The 25,404-nt window shown below is 32.0% G+C and overlaps 1 protein-coding gene across 11 annotated transcripts in view; it reads left to right on the forward strand.

The window, feature by feature from the left end:
* Vps13b (vacuolar protein sorting 13 homolog B) overlaps positions 1–25,404 on the forward strand; it is a 734,817-nt gene that overhangs the window by 460,870 nt on the left and 248,543 nt on the right. For 10 of the 11 annotated variants that reach the window (XM_048801898.1, XM_048801903.1, XM_048801897.1 and 7 more), the window contains 3 exons: positions 10,878–11,081; positions 20,317–20,443; positions 22,368–22,511. In XM_048801898.1, the coding sequence (XP_048657855.1) occupies positions 10,878–11,081; positions 20,317–20,443; positions 22,368–22,511 (475 nt within the window). Of the gene's footprint in view, positions 1–10,877; positions 11,082–19,378; positions 19,829–20,316; positions 20,444–22,367; positions 22,512–25,404 lie in introns of those variants that run through there. The other variant, XM_048801907.1, reaches the window with a different exon arrangement.

A 25,404-nucleotide genomic window follows, 5' to 3' on the forward strand; every position in this document is an offset into this window, starting at 1 on the left:
ATTATAGGTGTACGACACCATGTGCAGCTAACAGAGGTTTTTTTTTTAGTATATCATCTTGTAGGATTAAGATTCTATAGAGAAAGGTTTTCAAAAGAAGCAAATCTATTGTCAAAACTAAGAAAGTAACTAGTATGACCCGCAAATAGTAAGTACACTTACCATTAATATCTTCGGAATAATATCAGTAGTATCTTTAATGATATCACATTGCTGTTTTCAATCAGTGTCCTAATTCATATCCATGTAATCAATCACATCTTAATCATAGATGTAGATAAGGGAAGTTTGAGAGAAGTCTTTTGGGGGTATAATTGCAAAACTCAGTGAAAGAGTTGGAATTAAATAATACCTTGAAGAGTATGATGAATTTTAGCAAATAGGCCAGGTAGAGAGGATGCAGGAGGCATTTAGAGGCAGAAACAAGCCTGGTACATTTTGAGAGATTTGATTTTTATATCAGAGAATTTTTTTAAATAGGGGCATAATGAGAAAAAGGTGGAGAAAATTGATTGAGATTTAATTCTGGATTCTTTGAACTTCTTGTCATGGAATTTGTGTTTCATTCTTTAAGGAAGCTCCGAGTATTTTTAATCAGGTTTGCATTATTTTCAGAGGATTAAATAGAGTGCTGAGCACATGCTAGCTACTTTAAGAGCACAGATTCTGGTACTAGGCTGTGTGGATTTGTGTTGCAGCGTTTTCATTCACTAGCCAAGAGACTGGCCCACTTAAGAAGCTAAATTTCCTCTTTCAAGCATAGATGTTAATACTTCCTACCTCATAGGTAGTATATTAATATTTTCTGCTCTCATAGGATATGAGAATTACATAAATTGAAGCATGGACATTGACAGCTTCTCTGGCACATAGTATTCAGAAATATAAGCGAATACCTATTTGTATTGGCTGTTGTAATTATACTTGTTGAATGTTTTGTAAATAGTTGGTTAATATAACTATAGTATTTTGATTGAATCAGTGAAAGAATTCTGCTCTTAATGGTTGCTTAAACAAAATTAAATAAGTAACATATCATTGGAAGAACCAAGAAATTATAGTTTCTGATGTATACAAAACACACAAACAGAGAGATTGAGATTGATATTGAGATTGGGATTACCCACCTTCTCAGGATGTTTAGAGCAGTTAAAAATTACCAGAAAATTTTCAACTTGTAGTTTCAAGCCCTGCCTAATAGCAGGCCATGTCACATTAATAGCTAAAATTTACAAAGCATATATTCCCTCTTTTAATTTTCACCACAGCCCTCAGCATTACTTAATACCATTTTTCACATTTTTGTTGTGAAGACATCCAAGTTCAGGATTGTCCAGGATCCCACTGTACCATAACTCCATTAATTTTACTGAAACAACTACATTAGAACAATATAGAGAATAAAGAAATGTGTTTTCTATACCTACCATACCTCTTTTCTGTAACTTGCCTTTTAAGCTGCCTTATGCAGACCCATGAATTCAGTATTCATACATTTTTACTGACATTTAATATTTCCTTGTATAAATATGCCAGGTTATCATTCCTTCTGTTAATAGACATTTAAAATTTTTAATTTTTTTGTAACACATACAGTGTAAAATGAATCAACTTCACAGATTCTTTGTATACATATATAATAGTTTTTCTAGGACATGCTTTCTATTTGAATTTCTGTGGTAGTAAAAAATTTTATATCTGCCCATTAGCCACACTTGGTTAAACTATGATTCATTTAACTAAAGAGCTAAAGTTTTAATACTTCATTTAATATTAACTAACCTAATTTTAAATGCATACAACTGGTGGCTATTGTATTGGAGAAAACACATTTAAGGGTATGTATCTAAGATTTTAATTGCTAGATTTTAGGTTATATATCACTTCAAGTCTGCTAAATATCACCACATTATTGTTGAAAAAAGGATAGTATCAGATTTACATCCCAATAGCTGAGTATGAGAGGTTTGTTGTTCTACATCCTTGCCAAATGCTTTGCATTAATACAGTTGTTTAGGTACTGCATGCTTAGGATCTTCTTGGACCTAGATGTGAGTGAATGATTTTGAAGGAAAAATACTTTCCCTGTACAACTGGAAGTGATACTTCAGTGTTGCGGTGCCTGAGTATGAATATGTGCCCTCTGATATAAGGGTGCCATGCCCTTCAATCTACATTTAGATATATATCTATCTGTATGGAAAATATGCCGTTTTTCAAATCAAGTGTTAGACTCTGTACTTGTTGCTAATTAGAAGAGTCTGATACCTTTTCTTTTTATTCTCATAATTTTTATGATATTTATATTTTTAACATAATAAGTAAAGAGATTTTCATGAATGCTTGGTGCATTTTTTTAGAACTAATGCTTTCTTTCACAAATAAGCATATAATTGCTTACTGATTATTGTACATGCATTTGAAAACCTTGACTTTAGATTCCCATGCCTCTTGACCAATTTTGCAATATTTGTTGGCTTGAAATAATTCTATAGATTATAAACTCTGGCGACATTATTTTCAAAGGAATTGTTTTGCTATATACCAAATCTAAAGGGGTTTTTTTGTCCTACCCAATTTTCTTGTTTTAAATTGATTCTCACTTGTACTCTTGTATGTATTGTCTTTATTAACTATAACTTGAAGTCTCATGTTTTTTCCACCAACTACATATCACACAAATGCATTTTAATAAAGAATCATCATTTATTTAATTTAAAAACTAGTTCTCATTGTTATGTATAGAAGTAGGTGAGAAAAGGGGACAGAATTTGTAGTCATAAGGTTGGCTTCCAGTTTTGACTGTGCTATTTTCCATCTTCCTACATAAAGAATCTGCAAATGGAATGTACCTTTGGCACCCTGTGGTTGATGAATGAGCACTTTGCAAACCATTAAATTATCAGCCAATGTACAGTCTCAGTAGTAGTAGTAGTAGTAGTAGTAGTAGTAGTGGTAGTGGTAGTAGTGCTATCATTTATATGCATTTGTTTTTTGCATTACAAAGTTTTGTAGTAGAACCAGAACTACATGGAATGAAAGAATGTAGTTAAATAGAAAAAAATTAAATGACATAAATAAAAGCATATTAATAAGATGAATTTTTTAAGACATAAAGGAAGATATCTTTTTTTTGAAGAGAGAGAATTTTTTAATATTTATTTTTCAGTTTTTGGTGGACACAACATCTTTATTATATTTTTTATGTGGTGCTGAGGATCGAACCCAGTGCCCCGCGCATGCCAGGCGAGCACGTTACCACTTGAGCCACATCCCTAGCCCCAAGGGAGATATCTTTTTAAAATTTCTATTAAGGATTTTCTAAGCAGTCTGAAAGTAGGACTAATTTACATACAACCCATTGATTCACTTGTAATTTTCTTTTTATAAAGATTTTATATTTTTTAGAAGTTTAGAAAATTAAGAACCTGCCTTTCCTGTCTATTCCAAGCACTTTGAATACTTCTGTCCTTATGTCATTAAATATTCCTTTAAAACCTCATTTTTAAATACTGAGTTTAAATACTGTTATTCTTGCTAGCTATCATTAGCTGAGGTAATAAGAAAAGAGCCACTTCTGAATTCTGATTTGAATTAAGATCTCTGAAAAGATGCCCTCTATTAAACATAATTTTAGTACTGGGAGATGCTGGGTAATAATTAGTTGGCAGTAAAAGAGTGTTAAAAACACTAGGTGAATTTTACAGAAATTTTCAAATAGTGTAACTCGTCTTGGATTTGGAAATAGAGTCTGTGAATGACCAAAACCAGTTATTTTGAGTAAATGTTAAAAAAGATATGAAAAAAATATGAATGAGAAAGCATGCTAACACATTTGGAATAAAGTGTTAGTGATTCATGTTTATAAAATAAAAGTTCATTTGCAGCCATGGCATGTTTTATAGAAGAGTCTTAAAACAGGAGTGTGTTGAAGACATGTTATAAGAAACATTAGAGCAAGTAGGAGGTCTGACTGTCCCAAATAAGGACACATTATAAATTCAATGTGTTTATTTTATTACCATCCATGGAAACCTAAAGAAAAAGAACATCAATTTACAGTTAGCCTTTCAAAATCACCTTTCATGGGAATTACAGAAAACTTCACTGTTAATTAAGAGCATTCTGAGTCTAGTATATATGAAGTAAACATTTATGCAAATACTTGCACATTTTAGTAATATATGAGGATTTCTTGTAAATACACCTGTAACATATTATTATAACATTCTCAAAAAAACCTTCTGATGCCATGTTGTCAATGAATTATTTTATTAGTTCATTCGAAGTTATGCAAATAAGATATTCATTCTAAATCTTAATATATGAATGCTAATGAATAGTATTTAAGAATTACACTATTAGTGTAATAGAGATTTCTTAATCTTGTGAAAATGCATAATATGTCTTTGGTGTTTATTATGCTAATTAAAAATTAAAAGACTAGAATTATAGTTTTAACAAAGCTGTTGGTAATTCTATTTCTCATAAATCTGACTTTTCCAGGCAGCTTTTGTTGTTGCTATTGATTTAATGTAAAGTTTAGCCATCTCTTCCATAGCCTGTATGTTGACTATGGTTGGCATAAATGGAATTTTGCAATTTGTGCTGTCATTTCATCTTATTTTGATGAGCTCATTTTTTGAACTATCAGAGAATTAGAATTCTCTAATTCATCATCTTAGCTGTACTTATCAATTTTGTCATCTGAAAACCTGATTGCCCATTTATGAAATTCATTAAATTATAAAAACATTTAATTAAGCCATACATATCCTCTGGCATGTTACTAGAGATCTGACTTCATATAGATATTGTTTGGCTCTGGTATTAATCAGCTTTAAATCCATCACAGAAGGGATGCTCCTTTAAATAGTTTAGTGAAGGAGGAAGAAAAGTATGAATTTCTGTTTATACATGAAATACCTTTAGATTTTACTGGTTCTTTTCCTGCTTATTCAGATAACAAAGAGAAAATGTTCTAAGTCAAAGAGATATGGTTATCAATGTTATCAATGTGGATTTTTAGGATTTATAGGGATGCTAGATAAGAGTAAAAGGAAAGAAGGTATATTTCTGAGCTGCAGTCCGGGCCTGCTAAATCAGACTCTCTAGAGCTGGGAGCATAACATTTTTAACAAGCTCCTCAGGTGATTCTTCTGCAATCTGAAGACTAGGTTCCTGCCCTGGGTCACTGTTCAAGGAATACAGCATTGGTTTTAGTCAGATAGTCAACCATATTATTCCCTACCCTATTTATTTTCAAGATTACGATAAATTATGGAGACTTGATGATAAATATGTACACATTTAATTTAATCAAGACACATTCCCATTTTCTGGCTTGTTTAACATTTTGTAGATCTCAATTGAGCTATAAATGAATGAATTTTACTTCTTTACAGTGAATTCCCGAGATATGCCTATTCAGCAATGAGCAGTAAATGGTTCAACATGAGCTGTTCCTTATGTAAACATACAAAAGGCCTAACCCAGACTAAATCAATTTAAAAAGGAAAACATTAAAGCTATGTTTCCTGTTATACACTTAAAGTCTTCTTTGGTTCCTATGATTACATTATTGACCAACTATTGCAGACTTAGTTTATCCTCCCACACCACCTGCTGAATGGTTCAAATGGTATGGGAGAAGAGTTTCGGAAGGGCAAAGTAATTACAATTATAACTCCTACATTTTAGCCAATAAAGCAGCTTTTTGTGTTAAGAGGAAGGAAGTTATGGGCATCTTGATTCACCCTCTTTCCTGATTTGAATTGCTAAAAGGTTTTATAGGCTGTAATAAGAAGAGAGAGCAAAGTTCAAAGCTTAAAAGTATGAAAATTTGAAATTTAAAAATTGCTGGTTTTGACTGCAGATATTTCTAGGAAAAATTTAATTAGGAAATTAAACAATAATTTAAGGCATTTTATTTTAAGATATGTTTTTCTTTTTAAGGCAAACATTGCTAACATTAGGCATCCCTCACAGTTCTTTTCCTCTGATTAGTTCCCTACTAAAATGTCAGTCTATTAGAATTCTGTAATGATTCTGCAATTGTTTTTTTGTGCTATGACAATCTAATACACTAAATCAAAGCTCTCTTGAAAAAAATTTACTTCAATTTTGGTATTTGCAATCAGATAGTTTTTCATTCCCACCACTCCTTTACTTAGGGAAAAAAGCATTTAAAAGTTGTAAAGTTATAAGACAATTTCTGATCATTAGAAAATAAAAATATTTTTGAATCTTCTGTTAACATAATTTTACTTATACCTTTTAAAAATTCTAATGTACCATAAAATATGAAATATTTCTTTCAGAAGACATCTAGCTGTATGCCCACATGAAAACATTACAGTGAAACCCATTAATTTGAACAATTACTATGAATTAAAAGTAAATAAAAAGATGTCTTGTTGTAATAGTGCTTAATAAAATTTAATGCATAGCATTTGAAAATATTTTGAGTATGTTTTCTTAATTTAGTATTGGAAAAGAAAACTGTTTTGAATATTCTATATAATAATAACTGGTCTCAGTTTTACTTGTACATAAAACAAAACAAGGGCATAGCTTATACTTTAAAAGATTTAAAATTAGTGACTATTTCAAGTTGAAAACAAATCCTTAATTAGTTTCCAGAAAATGAAGTAAATCAGTGTCTTGCTAGTATATATCAAACTATAATGAATTGAAAATAAATCATGAGGATCATGTACTAAGAAAGAAAAGTTGGATTTTAATTATCTAATTCTGAAAAAAAGCTGTTCTACATTTATTTTTATTAGGGAAAAATCAAACCAAACTTATGAAATGTGTATATGTTAGCTAACTCTTTATAATCTAAATAGTAACAAAAACTAACAAGCTAAATGGCTTATGTTTTTAAATTTATGAGATAAATTTAAATTTTACATAATAGGCAGCTGCAGAGGAAATATTGATATTTCCTGATTTTGATATCTCAGGAGGCTAAGAAATTATTGAAGAAAGGATGTTTTTGTAAAGATGCAAGTATATTTTTAATTGGCCCAAATCTTCCACAGTAAACTTTTACTTGGCCTAGAAAGTACTAACCAGCATGCTATTACAATCTTTTTAGGCTAATGAAATAAATCCAATTAGAAAATGTGGGTAAAATTTATTGAGTTTGGCTTATTAAATTCAGGGTCATTGGTTGCTCTGCTCTGCTTTTTTATGTTTTGGCAAATACTAAAATGCACTTTATTCAGCTGAGTTCCTCTTCCTATCACTTTCTAGTCATTTCACTGTTATTTAACCTTGTATTCTGAGACTGAGAATCCAAGAAGGATGATTGTGTCCTAATGCTTATTGAAGTTTTTATGATGTGAAAATTTATATATTATATTTTTATATATTTTCTCACTTAATTTTCATAATTAAGACGGAAACCCAAGTTTCTGTTTGCTCTGAACTACTATACTGCACTACTACATAATTTCTGTATCTTGTTTGGTAGGAGTGAAATGGCCCATTTGCAAGGCAACTCCAACTTTTGGGCCACCTTTCTTCATTCCCAAAGGTTGGGACTAGTACAGGTCTCCTAAACATTGTAGAGTTTCTTGAACTCTAAGGATGGGTTTTTCTTTGGCTTGAAGTCCCCATTGCCTTTCATTACTTCTTCCTCTGCAGCTGTCCATGCAACCCATTCAGAGTCTTTTCAAGGTTTTGGGATGAGCTACTCTCATGCCTTTGAATTTGTTGATTCCCCTACTTGAGATACTTTATTCAAATACAGTTTATTTATGAAATGAGAAGATAGAGTTTTTCAGAAATCCTTTAAACATTGCATTTCTCCTTCTTGGCCTTCCCAAGTCTGGGTCAGGTTTTCTAATTGCATTCTCTATTCAACCTTGTAAACTGTTGTCTGCTTTATAGTTGCTTCTTCCCACTAGACTGTAAACTTCGTGAGGGTAAGGACCCTAGTGTCCCTAAGGCCTATCACAAAACTTTAAAGAGAGTGCTCAGTAACTTTACATTCAAAGATAAAATGCAAATTAGCTCATTCCAGGAAGAACCATTGAGGAAGATAATTTTGATAGTCCTCACTAAACCAACAATAGGACAAACAGTACTATGTTACTTTCCACCACTTACTATATTACCAGCAGTTTTGTTCTGTCAGGGTTTTAAAATAGTGTGGTTTCATAGAGAAAAAGAACTGTATGAAACAAAGAAATGTGATGGAAGAAATGAGTAGATAACCTTTATATTAATCCCACAGTGAAAAAGGAAGAAATATCTTCCAGGGACAGTGATGATCAGGAGAGATTTTTTTCCACAATAAGTTACAAAATCTTTGTCTCTATAAATCTTCTTAGTATCATCCTATTATCTGTTTAATTTCTGTAGCATCATAGTTATGTTTCCTTTTTTATTGCAAATACAGTTTATTTAGCCTTTTTATCTCTTTTCCCCCCTCAGTGCTGGAGATTTGTCTATTTTTAGTCTTGTTCATGATCTCTTTTTTATTTCGTTAATTTCTACTTTTATTTTCTTCCCTCTTTTTTTGCTTATGTTGCCTTTTTTATATTTATCTTACTAATTTTAAGTCTTTCTACTTTCCTAAATGCCGCAGTCTGGCTGGGCACAAAATCACAAGCCACTCAAGCAGGAACAAACTTTATTATTTTTTGAAACTGCCGCCAATGTCCGGTAGGAGCCCGGGAAGATTTTCAATCCACCCACGTGGCCTCCCAGACCGCAGAGAGAGCCCCTCCCCCGGAACTCCCTCCTACTGTACTTCCCCAACCAATGGGAACTCTCCAGGAGTCCCTTACCGGCCTAGGTGAACAGCAGGAGTCCAATATCCATATGAATGCAAATCTTAACATAATCATATCATCTCAATGGCTAGCTGGCGTCACCTTTCGACCAAAAATGCCATGCATCATATACTTGGCTCTTAGCACCTAAACAAGTATTTTAGATGATAAATCTTCTTCAAAGTGCCCTTGTAACTGTATCTCATCACGTTTAATGCATAACATTTTGCTATTTATTACTTAATTTTCATTATTATTTTTGACCAATAAGTGATGAATTTGAAAATGTGTTTTTAAATTTTCAAACAAAACTTTTCATTTTTTTCTTACATTCTAATTTTTACTTTATTTGGAAGTTATCCATGTTTATTATTTTAGAGGTTTTATAGCTATTTTAGCATGTATCAAAGTTAACAAAAATCTAAAATTAAATCAGTATCTTTTCCTTTCTCCACAACTATACAACAACCTTAGAAAACTACTTAACATGATCCCCTAGTTTGTATATTATTATTGTTCAGTGTTTTATTTTTGCACTTTCTTGAGTTTACACATTAATATTATTGATTTAAAGATGATATTTATTTAGATTTATCCATATGTTTGCCAGTTTCTTCCTTATCATTACTTCTTGGGATTTATTGAGTTATCTAGATCTGAGATTTGGCATTTTTCAACAATTGTGCATTCTCTAACAGTATTTCTTCAAATAATGCCTCTATCCCATTCTCTATTATTTCCCTCAAACTCCAATCAGGAACTTTTTAGACTTTATTGCTCTCTCCTATATATACTTTGAACCTAGCTACAACATTTCTTTGTCTCTTTGAATTGTATTGTAACTTGTCTTTGGATCTTTGTTTCATCTTGCTATCACTTCTTTTGGGTTCAATCTGTTTTGAATTTTAAATTGTAGTAATTCTGTTCTTTGTGGATCTACATAGTTCTAACAAAAGCCTTATTCCTGCCTTATTTTCTTTTTTTATTATTTTTTGGTACGGGGATTGAACTCAGGGGCACTCAACCACTGAACCCACCCCTGGTCCTATTTGGTAGCGCGCTCGCCTGGCATGCGTGAGGCACTGGGTTCGATTCTTAGCACCACATACAAATAAAATAAAGATATTTAAAAAAAAAAAAAGCCTATTTTGTATTTTATGTAGAGACAGGATCTCACTGAGTTGCTTAGCACCTCACTAAGTTGTGAAAGCTGGCTTTGAACTCTTGATCCTCCTGTCTCAGCCTTCCCCAGCCTGTCCCAGGCCTCTGGGATTTACAGGTGTGAGTCATCGAAACCAGCTGTGAGTCACCGCAGCCAGCTCCTTGCTTATTCTGAGGATGCTTTTTTACTTTTTAAATAATTGTTTCATATTTTATGTATGCTAGTACACTACAGTATCTTTTGAAGTTTTTGAGGATATATCTTCTCTACCCTTTTGCTACTGTGTGTCACTCAGGGTCCCTTATTATCATGTGTGACTTGTGAATTTTGTATGTGAATGTCTCATTTTACTTGAAACCTAAATTGGGAAAATTATTTGAGTTGAAATTGAATTTGCCCAAAGAAAATTTGCTTTTACCTTTTCCTTTGTGTTTGGCAGCACTACCTACTTGAGATAAGCCTCTCCAAACTAAAATCATTTTCATACTATATTTCAGACTCAACCCCAAGTGCTGACTATCACCTTTCCTAACAAGATATCAAAGTTCTTAGAATAGTAAATGATTATCATCAGAAAGTATTTTGAGTAAATTTGTAACTCTGCTGTCTTTGAACCTCTGAATTTTGTTTACTCTTTGTTAAGGTGGATATAACAAAATGTGAAAGCATCTCTGTAATTGAAATCATGTATATGAAAGCACATAACAAAAGGGTATTGTGCTGGGAAACATAAGAAATTATTATAGGATAGATGATTGCAAGTGATAAATTTTTGATGTCACAATATGTTAATTTTCTATTAACTATCTCATAAATGTGGTTAACAGTTTATTAATCAGTAATACAAAAAAGTTTTATGGTACTATTTAGTAAATAAAATAAATGTAGATATTTATTACATCTGTTACTTTTTTCCACTTACTTTACAGAAGAGCCTTGAACTTAGGAATTCTTCGAGATCCTGGATCTGAAATTGAAGATAGACAATACCAAATAGACCTGCAGTCCATCAATATTGGTACTGCACAGTGGGACCAACTAAAACCAGAGAAGGAAAGTGGAACAGGAGGGGTGCTTACAGAGAGTGAAAGGAATTCTCAAAATCCAGCCCTTGAGTGGAATATGGCCAGCAGGTAACGAAATGATTGAGAAATATTACTGATATTGCCAGTAGGGTTAGTGATCTTTAGCATGCCCAACCTAAGTGGTTGGTAGTGCTTCTGCTTTTCTTTATAAACAAAATAAATTTTGTAATTTAGCTGATGGTTTTGCTGGGAAACCTGCTAATTTTACCACTGTTACATTGTTACAAATTAGAGTTGTTTGTTTGTTTGTTTGTTTAACCTTGCTATTTGATGAAAAGATTCACTTTATTCTAAAGGATACAATCACATTATTTCTTGAAATCCATTTGGGTTTAGGGTCAATTCTTTTATTTTTTAGCCTCTTCTTTCTACTTAAAATAATAAAAGGAAAACAGTAACAAATGCTTTATAACGCTATGTTCAAGTTAGAGAAGAAGGAATAGCAATAATTCCTAGCTCTGGGTTTCCATTGTCTTTAACTAAAAGCTATATTCACAGAGAACATTTTTTAAACAATTAGTCCTGAATGTAAGCTATTAAGATATGTAGAGAGCCACTGCCATCTTACCCAAGCTGTTCATGGTTCTTATCAGAGAGATAGGTAAGATTATTTGCTAGAAAGAAGATACTAGGCATTAAAACTTAACTTTATATTGTAAAACTGAGGTATTTATGATTGTAATAAAGTTAATTTTTCATGAATTCTCTTATAAGATTAGATTTCTTGGGGCTGGGGTTGTAGCTCGGTGGTAAAGCACTTACCTAGCACATGGGAGGCACAGGATTTGATCCTCAGTACCACATAAAAATAAATAAATAAGATAAAGGTATTGTATCCATCTACAACTTAAAAAAAAGATTAGATTTCTTTAAATCATCTTGTGTAGTCTTTACCATACTCCTTTTACAATGATGATTGCTTTAGTTCTATTCCTTTAATACCAAAACTATATTTTTCTCCATGTCGTCGTCGTCATCATCATCATCATCATCATCATAATGGTATTCATAAGGGGTTATATAATATTTATCACTTTACCTTGTTTAACTTAATTTTTACAATAAAGTTATAAAATTTTTTTTCCCTAAGTATACATAAAGAAACTGAAGCACAAAACATCATACTGGTCACATAATAGAAAATAAAGATTTGAGTGGATCAATGAAAATTTGAATGGTTGGATGATTAACTGACATGACAAGTCAGGTCACTGAGTATAAATGTTTCTGAGAGATATTTATTCAGATGAAGACAGGAAATTTTAGATCTAATAGAGCCCAGTTCTGATGCATAATCTCAACAAAAGTATAAACAGGGCCTTAATATAATTCTATTTGTTTTTAATAGGTATTTTAGGTAAAATTCAAAAGATACAGAGATACAAAGTAAAGAATAATTTACTCCCTCGCCTGACCAATACCAAATAGTAGTCTTTTTTAATGATTTTCATTCTCTTCTTCTGAGTATGTTATGCAATTTTTTTCTTTGATTATGATGGGTTTCTGTGTGTTATGTTGGGAACAAGGGAATAAAAATTAAGCATAGAGAATTATTAAATTCTAAAATTTATAGATATCCTCTTCCCAAATCTTAATTTTCCAAAGCTGAAAGGATTCAACCAGACAGCAGAGCACTATGAGGATTATAATAAGTAATTTATTTTAGGAATAAAATATTACCCAATTGGGGAAGAAGCTGGGAAGTAAGGATCTAAAAGAGGGACTTAGAGGATCAGAGAAAAGTGACAACAAAAGCCTCTCGAAATCCTTGATCTGGATAAAATCATTGCAGCTTTCAAAAGAACCTGGGAAACTAGGTGCATCTCGCTGTTAGAGTGGGACCATGAGGAGACTGATAGAGAAATTAGTGGGAAGTAGTGGCCTCTGCATCTGGGTTTGGGCCTGAAGTTAAGTCAGGAGGAAGACATGATCACACAGAGCCAAGGAAAGTGAGGATAAGCTAGTATCTTCCAACACCTCTGCATTGACCTTTCACTGCATTTAAACCATGATGATCTTCATAGAACATTGGTTACTACTGTTTCCTTACACCTTCCACACCTTGTGCAGATTTCTCTTAACAAACTTAAAACTCTGAGCCATCCTTCACAAGTTGTTATACAACAAAAGCACTACAGAATACTAAGTTTAATGATAATCCTTGGCTTGTTCGGTGTCAGTTATAGAACTAAGTCTAGAACCCTGGTTTCCTTAATCAGTTTCTTTATTTGCTTAGGCTTTGCCCCCATAAGTTTATGCTACAGTTCATTCTTAGCTAATCTTTTTTTAAAAAAGTTTTCCAAATCATAACATTTGCAGGAAAATGAATGGAGTTAGAGAAGATAATGCTAAGTGAAGTTAGCCAATCCCAAAAAACCAAATGCCGAATGTTTTCTCTGAAATAAGGAAGCTGATTCATAGTGGGATAGGGAGGGGGGAGCATGGGAGGAATAGACAAACTCTAGATAGGGCAGAGGAGTAGGAAGGAAAAGGAGGGGACATGGGTAATTAATGATGGTTGAATGTGACGATCATAATTATACAAAGTACACGTATGAGGACACGAATTGGTGTGAGTATACTATGTATACAACCAGAGATAAGAAAAACTGAACTCTATATATGTAATAAGAATTGTAATGCATTCTGGTGTTATATAAAAACTAAAAAAAATTTCCTTTTAACAACTATTTTTCTATTTCTTCCTATCACTGATTATGTTTATATCCTTAGAAATTTTATCTTTTAAACTTTATTACCAGATAAATATATGTTCACTTAAATATTTTGATACAAATGTTTCAAATTCATGTGATATTCTGTGGGCTGTTCCCCCTAACAGATTTCTTTTAAGATTGTTGTTTCTATGTTTGCTTATCAAGCAGAATTTGAATATGACAGATTCCCCCAATCAGTCCTATATGTCATAGTCACCATAACATTAAATGTGGGTAACTGTTGCTAAGTGTTGACATTAAAATCCCAGAACCACGTTACTACTAACCTTATTTCTGAGAGATTGTGAATATTTGGTGTGACTTTAGATCTCTTTAGTTTTTGAAAGTGTTCACACCTGACAGAAGCCTTTGTATATTTTGATTTGTAATTAAACAAATATGAGATTTTTCCAGAATTCACCTGAAATCCTAAATGGAATGTGCAATGAAAGCAGTTTTCTTTGTTTTAAATCTTTAACCTGAAAACCATCCCTTTTCTTATATTAATTTGCTAGTTTATCAAGCCTAACACTTAATGAAATTATAGAACTTAGTATAATTCTCATATTTCATAGGCTAATGCTTAGAATGGCCTAAACATTATAAAATTTTATAATGCTTTGCTTAAACCTTTCCATGACTTTCCATGAAAGAATGAGATTCCCTTCCTGTTTAAAGTACCTAGGGACTAACAGTGAAGGAAAAAGTAATCCTGATAACAGCAAAAAGAAGCAAACAGTTTTTACTTCCAGCAACCAGCAGGTATCTGCTTCCTTCCATCTTGATTGAAGGTGTTCTGTTGCAATCTGAAAAATGTCAGAGAAGTAAATGGAAAGAGATCCTGTCTTGTCTGGTCTCATTCTTCCTTATATCTTTGCATAGTGACTAACAGACTGTAGGTACTCAAAAAATAAGAAAAAAATCTTTATATCAAATATAATTATCATAGTAATATACTGAACCATAAAATTTTTAAAACCACTTCACTTATTTTTAATACTTTTTAAAATTTGTTTTAATTTTTTTTAGTTGTCATGTCAATGGATCTTTATTTTATTTATTTATATGTAGTGTTGAGAATCAAACCCAGTGCCTCACACAGTGCCTCACACATACTAGGCAAGTGCCCTCAACCCCAGCCCATTCTTCAGTTGTTATGAAATCTTTCAGCTCCAGCATGGTAATCGTTATAGACAAGTAGATGCCTGAGTCATTAAAACTCAATTAACCAAATCCTCAAATAACTAATTTCTCTCCTGCAACATTTTGTTTTTAATAGAAGTAGCCAAAGAAAATAATATCAAGAGTGTACCTAAAAGCATATGTACAACAAATATCTATTATTACATGTAATTTTACGAGTGTCCCTGGTACATCAATATATGTTATTAAAAGCCTTATAATGAAATAAAAGAAATCTCTTGACCCTCCATCTCTTGGCAGATTTCTACTTTTTTCCAAGGTACAACCTATAATATTCTCTTCCTAACAAATTTAGCACTTCCTCTAGTCTCTCCCTCCTCAGTGAAGCTTATATTGAAGGTTTTCTTTATCAGTTCTATCAAGTAAAATTAGATGCAGGAGTTTCTAGCTATAATATAAACAACTGGAGGGAATAACCAGAGGTATTATTCATTAGACATCTCAGTAAAATTGAGTTATGTTAATATTTCAATTCAGGCATACTCATAAAACTATCATATAGAGGTTGTAATAAATCTAGCACTTGTTATCATCACAGTTACATTAACCATAGTTTTTTATTTATTATTTGTTGGGTTTTGTCCTGTTTTTGAGGATGAGTTTTTAGAGTTGGTGTTTTATGGTTTTGGTGGTTTGTTATTTTTGTTTTGTTTTGGCATATTTTTGGAATATTCATTTTTAATTTTATTTGATTTTGCCAAAGTAAATTTATATTGGCATTTTATTTAAATATATTTTAAAATAATTCTCATTACAACCTATAGTCATTATACCATTGTTCATAAGATGTTTTGTATGTGTACAACCTTAACGTAAAAGATTAGGTCATTTACTGAGTCTTCCCATACCACCCTTATTATATTTTTTTATACTTTATGATTATTTTGCTTAGTTATCTTTCCTGTTAAACTGAGCTCCATGAGATTCAGCACTATGTATCCATTTTTGCCATTTCTCCCAGCACTAGCAAAGACCCTGGCATCATAGTGAATACTCAAGTTCATGTTTCTCAATTTCAGAGAAAGATAAATTCTATGAAAATAATATATTGGTATAATGTGACAAGAGTTGACTGGGAAATTTCCTTAGATTGGGGCTCAGGGAAGGCCTCTTTTAATACCTGAATGAAAAGAAAGAGCTGTACATGCAAATTCCCCTGCAGTATTTCTACTTTAGATGTTCCAGGAGAGCAAAGATCCTTGAGTAGGAACAACTTTAGTACATTTATGGATCATGCTTGGCTAGGATGAAAAAAGCAATAGAAGTCACATTTTAGGGAGAGAAGAGCTAAATTACAAATGGAGTGGTCAAAGGGAGTTTGACTTTTATTTTAATTGCATTAGGAAGTCTTTGGATAGTGTTCCTCTTGAAAAAACACTTAAGTAGGCTTAAACATGTAAGTAAATATTTCATGTTCAAAGTTACTATACAATTCAAATTATTTATCCTAGTGACTCTCATTAATCTCAAAATAAGAGGAATCTTTAGGAAAAGGTTTATGTAACAAATAGGTTTTCAGATACCTGATGGTTTAAAGTAAATGTTTGTGAATATTACGGTTTTTCATATTTAAAAATAATCCTTTGTAATTCATTGATTATCAGTGGTAATCATCACAAGACTTAAGTATCTTCTGCTTTACTACTTCTCTTTGGAGCTCAGCTCTAATACCATGGCAGGAAATTATTTTGTTTTAGCATGGCCGCACAAGTAGGTCATCAGCATTTTTCATTCTATTGTTTTAGTAGAATACTTTGGAAAACTTTGATACCATTTTTCCTACTTCATAATATGCAATATTTGAAGTATCATTAAATTTCTTTGTTATTTTGCACACAGACACACCAAATGTGTGGTAGTTGGGCAGAATTTTAGAGTACCTTGAGCCCAGGAAAAATGGCCAGTCTTTCTGAATATGTTTTCATCACTGCATGTGGCATACACCTGTAGCATTCTTGCTTAATAATAGTTTTGGAAAACAATACTTTCCTTTGCTTACAAAATACACCTTCCGAAACTTAACTGAAAAGCTTTTGTTTACACAGGACTGTTTTCCTGTTATTTGATTAGAACCTATGAGAGTCAATGTTTTGTTAATTTTTTAACAAGAGTTTAGTTTCTGTGGATACAATCCTCTATATTAGATGATAGCTACAAATAAATGTGTCTTTTTTGTTGTTGTTTCTGTGGACAATATAAATCATTGTTATATTAGAGTGAATCAGAGAAATATTTCTTCCACAACTTTCCTAACACCATGTGCCATAGCATACTGTAGGTAAACTTTTTTCTATATAGGTGAGTTTAAATACCTTATGTTATCATGGTTGATAAACTGTTTCATGAACCCATGAATAATTGTGTTTTTCTCAATCTATGGATTCTTACATTTCATCATTTATAAAAAAGCTTTTAGCCTTTGTTCCTTTTTCTCTTTCTGTTCTCTCATTTTGTAATGCTAATTAAATATGAAATACTTCTCTCTCCTTCTCTCTTAATTTTTTAAATTATTAAATTATTTTAAACTAATATAATTATTATATTATAATTATTATGTGATAATTAAGAAGAAAAAACAAAAAGAATTCTTTATAGTATATTCCTGAAGTATTACTAGTTCTATTTAGTTTACACTTTCTTAAGCTATATCTAAAATGCCATTTATCTCAACTAATATGCATTTTAATTTTAATAGCAACAATTTTCATTTCTGCAAATTATATTTAGTTATTTTTGTAGCTTTTTTTCTTTTTACTTCATTCCTTATTTAAAATTTTAAACAAGTATATTTTATTATCCATATAAACTAATTTTCTTATCAAAAGTTCTTGGCAGTACATTTGAAAATGAGATCTAATTCTTTTGCTAATAAAGATTTTTTGGCATATAAAATAATCTGTGATTAGAAGCTTATATTCAGTGGTCTTTGTCCTGGAGAATTCTGTTTTCATTGAGGATATGATTTTTTTAAAATATATTTTTAGTTCTAGATGGACACAATACCTTCATTTTATTTATTTATTTCTACGTGGTACTGAGAATTGAACCCAGTGCCTTACACTTGCAAGGCATGTGCTATGCCACTGAGCCACAATCCCAGCCTAGGACATGTTTTTGTAAAGAGATTTTGGTCTATTTGGGACAGATGCTATAGCATTATAAATGATCTGATGCCCCTTTTATGTAAATAACTCCAAAAGAGTATTCCAGGACCATACAGGTAGTGTAAATTAAAACTACTCAACACACATGGGGAATTTCCCATTTTTTATTTTCCAGGAAGATAGATGGTTTTTTTGTTTTTGTTTATGTATTTTATATACATAATTTTTTGTTGTTTTGTTATGTTTTGTTTTCAACAAGTTCTCTTGGCAAAACAGGCAAATTCCCTTGCTCCTTTTTCAGATAGGTTAATTAATATTTTCTTAGCTCTTCAGGTACCCAAGATCTAGGTAACCAGTTCATTTCAAAACTCTTGCCTTGTCTCAAAATAGCTATTAAAATGTATTTACTTGGTTTACTGAGAGTGCTGAGGTCCTCCACAAACAACCTCATTAATACTTTAGGTTTTAGTTCTTTCTTTTAAATTTTGAACTGTAATATTTCAGAATTTAACTTTTTGTTTCTAATACCCATGACTTGATTTAAATTTTATTCTATAATCATATGTCTCATGCTTTTTTTACTGATTTAATTCATCACACAACAATAAAAAAATATGTGGTGTGGACAAGTACTTTTTGTTTCCATCAGTACTTTAGTTAACATTTGTTTTTATTTGGTTCCCTGCCATCTTTTCCATTTTAAGGTATTTTTAATCCATCATATATTTTAGCACTCCCCTATGAGAGCACATCAGATGTTACATGTTTCTCACATTGGTCATTTTATGGAATTTGAGCTATTAGGCTATAATTATAGTGTCTCTCAGGATCTAAACCCTTCCTCTGTAGTCACATATTTTAATACTTCTTCCTGTTACTCTCTACTTACCAGATCTCTTAATTCTTTAAAATTGACTTTCTTGAAATCTAATACTTATGTGTCACAGAACCAGATGATCCAATTTACTTTTTTGGCAGACATCACATAAAGCTCTGCCTGTTGCACATTTAACAAAAGATGTTAGTACTCTCTAGGCTCCTCTGATTTGGCAGGGGGTGGGGGGGAAGATATGCATAAACTTGGATTTTATCTACGTTTTTTCATGAGATAACATGTCAATTATTTGATTTCAACTTTATCACTTTATAATATAAGGAAATGATAAGAAACTTTTATAAAGAATATTATATTAATATGGTTCAAAGGAAATTTTAAGGTATGACTTTCAATAAAACATAAACATAGTATATTATTTCAGAATGAAAATTAAGGATATAAAAAATGGTCTTGAAGGTAACAGCATGAAATTTGGTTTCTCAGCATTGTTTTCCAGTTTCATCTTCTACCATACAATCAGTGCTTCCTTTGAAATTCTTAGCAATTTTCAATGCTAAGTAGAAATATTGTGCTATATAACTAATCAGAGGTAAGAATGTGTGTTGTCTGACATCAGCTTGCCCTCCAAGCCATTTCTGGAGCCTTTGTTCCTATTGGATAACTTTAGTATAGAACTTCATTTTCTCATTGGTGATGTGGGTCTATTACTGATTTTTACTTTATATGCAGAGTTGTTTTGAGAAAACATTTGGTTTTAGACACAAAAGCCATTAAATGGACTTTAAAGGCTGCAGTAATTCATTAAGTAAGATGGTTCTTAGAGCTTAACAAAAGGAGTTCAGAGATTAAGAGGATGTGCTCATGAGCCTATGAGATTGGAAAAGATGGCAGTTGTCAAATGGAAGGTCAGAAATATTAAAAGGAGGAAATCAAAAATTATTTCAGCTGGGAGCAGTGGCACATGCCTCTAATTCCAGTGGCTCAGGAGGCTGAGACTGGAGGATTGTGAGTTCAGAGTCAGCCTCAGCAGCTTAGACTGTGTCTCTAAATAAAATATAAAAAAAGTGTTAGGCATGTGTCTCAGTGGTTAAGTGCCCCTAGGTTCAATTCCTGGTTTTAAAAAAATTCCAAAAATAGTAAAATTATTTGATGATAACAATGATATGCATCTATTTATAAGAAAAATGGTCTTAAGATGATACTAATGTGAAATGCCTTAATTATATCTGATTTTTTTTCAGTGAAGATTTTTCCTATCTTTCACGGGTCTTTGTGGTATTGCATTAAGAAACTGTGTCTATAAAATATGCAGTACTCTCAGAATAGTAATATAATTTTGTCATCTATTTTCATAGTTTAAATTCTTAATGAAAATTATCCTTGAAAAAAGTGAACTAATAATTTTTTACTTTATCTTTTAGCATAAGGCGACATCAAGAAAGGAGAGCAATTTTGACCCCCATTTTGACTGACTTTTCTGTACGAATAACTGGAGCACCTGCCATAATTTTCACCAAAATAAGTTCTCCAGAAAATCTACATACAGAGGTAGGACATAATATAGATGTCATTTTAGTCTAAATAATAGAGCAATTCCTCTTGATATGTTTTGAATTTTCGAGTTTCATCCCATGTGACATCAAACTAGCTTATTAATAATAAGATTTAACATCATAGCTAATATTTACTAAGCACTTCCTAATGCTATACAGTTATTGCTATCCTTGTAATAACTCATTTAATCCTCATGATAATGTAGCTAATAATCTACTCCTACTACCTGAATTTTATAGATGAGGAAACTGAGGTTTTAAGAGGGTGTCCAATTTGCAAAATTTCACAAGAAGTAGAAAGCATAAAAAGGTATGAACTCAGTTGGTCTAGCTCTAACTTGTATACTGTTAACTTCTATAGCATCTTTCTAACTATCTATATACTGAGAATTCCATATGTTACATATGTGTCAAACTGTAAATAAAATACCATTGCATGTTAATTAACTTATCTTCTAACTTGAAGGCATTATTAGAAAGTTTCTCATTCCCAAGTGAAATAGGCACAAAGTTGAAGAGCAGAAAACCTAGTTCTAGTCCAAGCTCAGCTTCATGTTAAAAGATGTCATCTGCAGCTATTCATTTAAATTCCCAGTTCCTCAGTTTCCTCATGTACAACTATTTTAAAGATCAAACTGATCAGAAGATGATAGTTATAAAAGAAGTAAAAACAGAACTTATTTTTATGGTGTTAGCTAATGATTCTACCATTGCATTTATACCATTTAACCTACAATTACAGGATGCTTATTTTCACAGGATGATATTCTACTAATAGAACTAACATATTTTTAGGACAACGTTTCATCTTTCTGGGAAATGTTACAATGACAATTAAAAAATAAAAAGAAAACCTCTGAGCCAATGTACTTTTTGTCATCATGACTAAAATAAGAATTCCAAGTATAATGAGAGAATACAGGAAATTTGTGGAGAAAAAGTTTGTTTAACCAAAAAAAAAAAAAAAAGGATAATCATGTCAGATATGCTATTCTTTATGGCTTTATTAAAAACTATCCTAAGCTTTCCAGTTGTATTTGGACAGCCATAGTGTCCTTTCAAATCCATGCTAACAAGGAGAAGGCATGTTGGACATTCCCAAGCATTTAACGTTGTCCACATGGACTTCATGACAGGAGGCAGGACTTTTGCTTAACTATTAATTGAAGCTTCTGGATGTCTCTTTTGTTGTTTTCCTAATAGGTTTTTCAGCGATAAATGTTCAAGTTATACAGAACAGCAACATTAAATAGTGGATGAGTAACTAATGCTGCTAAGAGTTTTAACAGTTTTAAGAAGTAAAATTAATTAGTCTAGCTATCTTTGGCTTCAGTACCATATGCTATTACAAACATTTTGAATTCTCTTGTGGAGAATACTTACACCATAGTGTTTGCTTAAAATTGCCTACCTAGAGTTGCCTATTTATATCTGTCTGCTCCCTTAGATTATAACCTCCACATGAGCAAGTTGTCCTTTAAGAACAACTTTATTTTTTGTGATAATCCTAGTATTCTACTATAGTAACTGTTCTTAGAAGAATTTCAGTAAATACTTGTTGATTTGAAATGATGTACAAGATCCTGCTTTAGAACTACATTGTTTCTTATATATTAAAACAATGATAGAAGTTTTGAAGTATGAACAAGTCAAATGGATATGAAAAGGTGAAAAATTCTTTTTAATGACCCAGGCCTGGCATATAGTAAACCTATATAAATGATTTTAAAATTAATCCATTAAACTATGGCAAGTGACTACTCATCATTTTTGCTTTCCTCATTAACATATGAACTTAAGTCCCATTAGACTTAGAAAGTAGTAATAGTCAAATAAGCATAAAAATGATGAATTATTATCTGAAGCCTATCTTATTTCTTTATCTGTATTCAACCTTTGTTCCCTGCCCTCTCCTTCAGGAGATTTTAGTATGTGGCCATTCCTTGGAAGTGAATATAACCACAAACCTGGACTTCTTCCTAAGTGTGGCTCAAGTTCAACTCTTACATCAGTTAATAGTCGCTAATATGACTGGTCTGGAACCATCAAAAAAGGCCACAGAGGTAACTATTACCTGATTTTAATTAAGAGTTACTGCATTTGTGCCAACTTTACAATAGAACAGCTATAATTAAACTAGATGCTTTCTGCTAATTATTCTGCATTTAACTTTATTCACAATATGATCATAAAACATTCTGGATTGATATTCTTTAGTTTTGAAATTTGTTTAGTCTCTTTTCCTCTTATTTGTCATGCAACTTTACAAAATTGCTGTAGAATGACCTCAGAAAAACATGATTTTATTACCCTGCTGAATTTTCTAAAATGTGTTGTAAGAAACCTAGTGTAGCTTTCATTGACTCAGATACATTACAGAGATAGGGCTTCTTTTGGAAGTGAACTTTGTAAGAGTACTGTGGGAATATCCTCAATAAATAACTGGTAAGTCATTTATTTCCCATACTCAGTGAAGAAAGGACACAATGATAGAAGTTGAATGCCTGCCTAGAATTTTAATTTTGATCTGGTCTTCTTTGGAAGTCTATTATTACCACAAAGCATGTCAGCATAAAACAGAACAACTCTTGTTAGATGCTTCTCGAAGTATTTTCTTTGCTTTTTCTTTTGTGTTTCTTTCGTCATATCTGTACTTAGAATAAATCTTCTATAAAATTCCAGGAAAAAAAACTGTAAAAAAGGTATTTCTTTTATTCTTACCATGAGTCACAGAGAAGGCTAATTTCTGTTTATTAAGAATGAAAGAGGGCTAGGATTGTGGCTCAGTGGCAGAGTGCTTGCCTCATACATGTGAAGCACTGGATTTGATCCTCAGCACCACATAAAAAAATAAACAAACAAAATAAAGATATTGTGTCCAAATATTAAAAAAAAAAAAAAAAGAATGAAAGAAACCAGGCTGGGTTGTGGCTCAGTGGTGGAACACTCTCCTAGTGTTTGTGAGGCACTGGGCTCAATTTCGAGGCACCACATATAAATAAATTAATTAAAGTTCCATCTACAACTGGGAAAAAAGAAAAAGAATGAAAGAAACCAGGCATGGTGGTACACACCTGTAATTCCAGCAGCTCAGGAGGCTGAGGCAGAAGGATTGCAAATTCAAATCTAGCCTTGCCAACTTAGTGAGGCCTTAAGCAATTTAGCAAGACATTGTCTCAAAAATAGAAAAAAGCTAGGGGTGTAACTCTGTGGCAAAGTGCCCCTGGATTAAAAAAAAAAATGTTTAATAATTTTCACACTTTGAACCTTATATAAAAATGTTACCTCTGTCCCTTAACCCCTTTTTCCTAAAGACTTTGTTCTGCATTCTTCATTCTATACTGTTGCTTCTCTTGACCTGCTGTACCCTTAGCACAACATAGCTAAATGAAAGGAAATTACAGGTTTTTTTTTGTTTGTTTTTTGTGTGTGTGTGTGTGTGTGATACTGGGGACTGAACCCAGGACCTTGTGCATGTGAGGCAAGCACTCTACCAACTGAGCTATTTCCTCAGCCCAGAAATTATGATTTTTGAAGTTGACATAAAGGGTTGCAGAAAATCTAGGGTGTCAAGAAACCATTGTGTTCAATGAATATAAATTAATAAATTTGCTAAATTTTTTACTCCACCATTCTTTTTAAATTTTTTTTTAAACTTTTAGTGGTAGATGGACACAATACCTTTATTTTATATATGTGGTGCTGAGGTTCAAACTCACTGCCACATGCATATGAGGCAAGTGCTCTACCACTGAGCTACAACCCCAGCCCATACCCCACCATTCTTAGATAGTGCTTAAATATAAAAACAGAACATAAAACTATTGAAATATGATTTATTATACCTATATTTTATTTATTTATATATATTATTTATTTATTTATATGTATTTTATTTATTATACCTATGGTTTAATTTGATGTTTTTAAAGTTTGTTATCAAATAAGCCAAACACATTAGATTTTTTTTTTGTATGAACTGTGGTTAAAAACATGCCCAGAAAGTAGTGGTGAAGTTGAGGTTTTTAGTGTATTCTTACTACTATAACTGAAAGTAATTTGCTTTGGAGTTGTTCTTCATTTTAGAAATGGAAAATTTTTCATTAGAAGCAAAGACTTCTTGCAGATACATTTGACCCACTTAAGGATTGCTAGAAATAGTTAGAGATAGGAACTTGAGGGTGAAGAAGAGGAAAAAGGATTCTTAAATGTGTGGTGGTATATTAATAGATGTTTTATGAAGTAGAATTTTGGGTAAGATGAGGGAAATAGAGGCAGTGTATACCCCAAGAGCATATATGGGTGGAGATTGGGTTAGAAGCTGGAAATGGAGATTGGTTTAGAGGAGTTTATTGATATTCAAATCTATCTCAGTGCTCTCTATCTTGAAGTAGATGTAAATGGAAAAGTCAGAACAAAAGTGACATGTTTCTGTATTTAGGAAAGGAGATGGGAATTTTGGATAATATACATGTAGTGTTCTCTCTGTGGTTTTGCTATGCTAAGTATTTTTTTCCCTTCAAAGGCACCTGGATAGTCTGCTTGTAACCAGGCAATAAACACAGACTCCAATAAAATATGAATTCAAGCAGAGCCTTAAGTGGACAAGTGAGGTTATGATGTAATGCCTTGAATTTCTTAAAATCTAGACCTGGGAAAGAGATTACATATTTACTCCCTGTTCTCTTCAAGGAAAGGATTTCAACTTTCACACCTATTGAAGTTTTAGTTAAGTTAAGCCTTGTAAATGTTAAAAGTTGTTAAAATTTTCTCCTAATAAACAGGCTGTGCTCAGGCAAAAACATATCTTGGTTTCCTCAAAGTAGATGGAAAATATCAAGAAGACAATTAAAATTTGAATTTTTTTCAGCTAGAATGATGTTTATCACTCTTCAATTCCAGAAATCCAGTAAATGCATGTAAGTTTTCCTAAGGTTCTGTTAAACTGACTACCCT

Source organism: Marmota marmota, unplaced genomic scaffold (assembly GCF_001458135.2).
Source record: "Marmota marmota marmota unplaced genomic scaffold, marMar, whole genome shotgun sequence".
NCBI classification, from domain to species: Eukaryota; Metazoa; Chordata; class Mammalia; order Rodentia; family Sciuridae; genus Marmota; species Marmota marmota.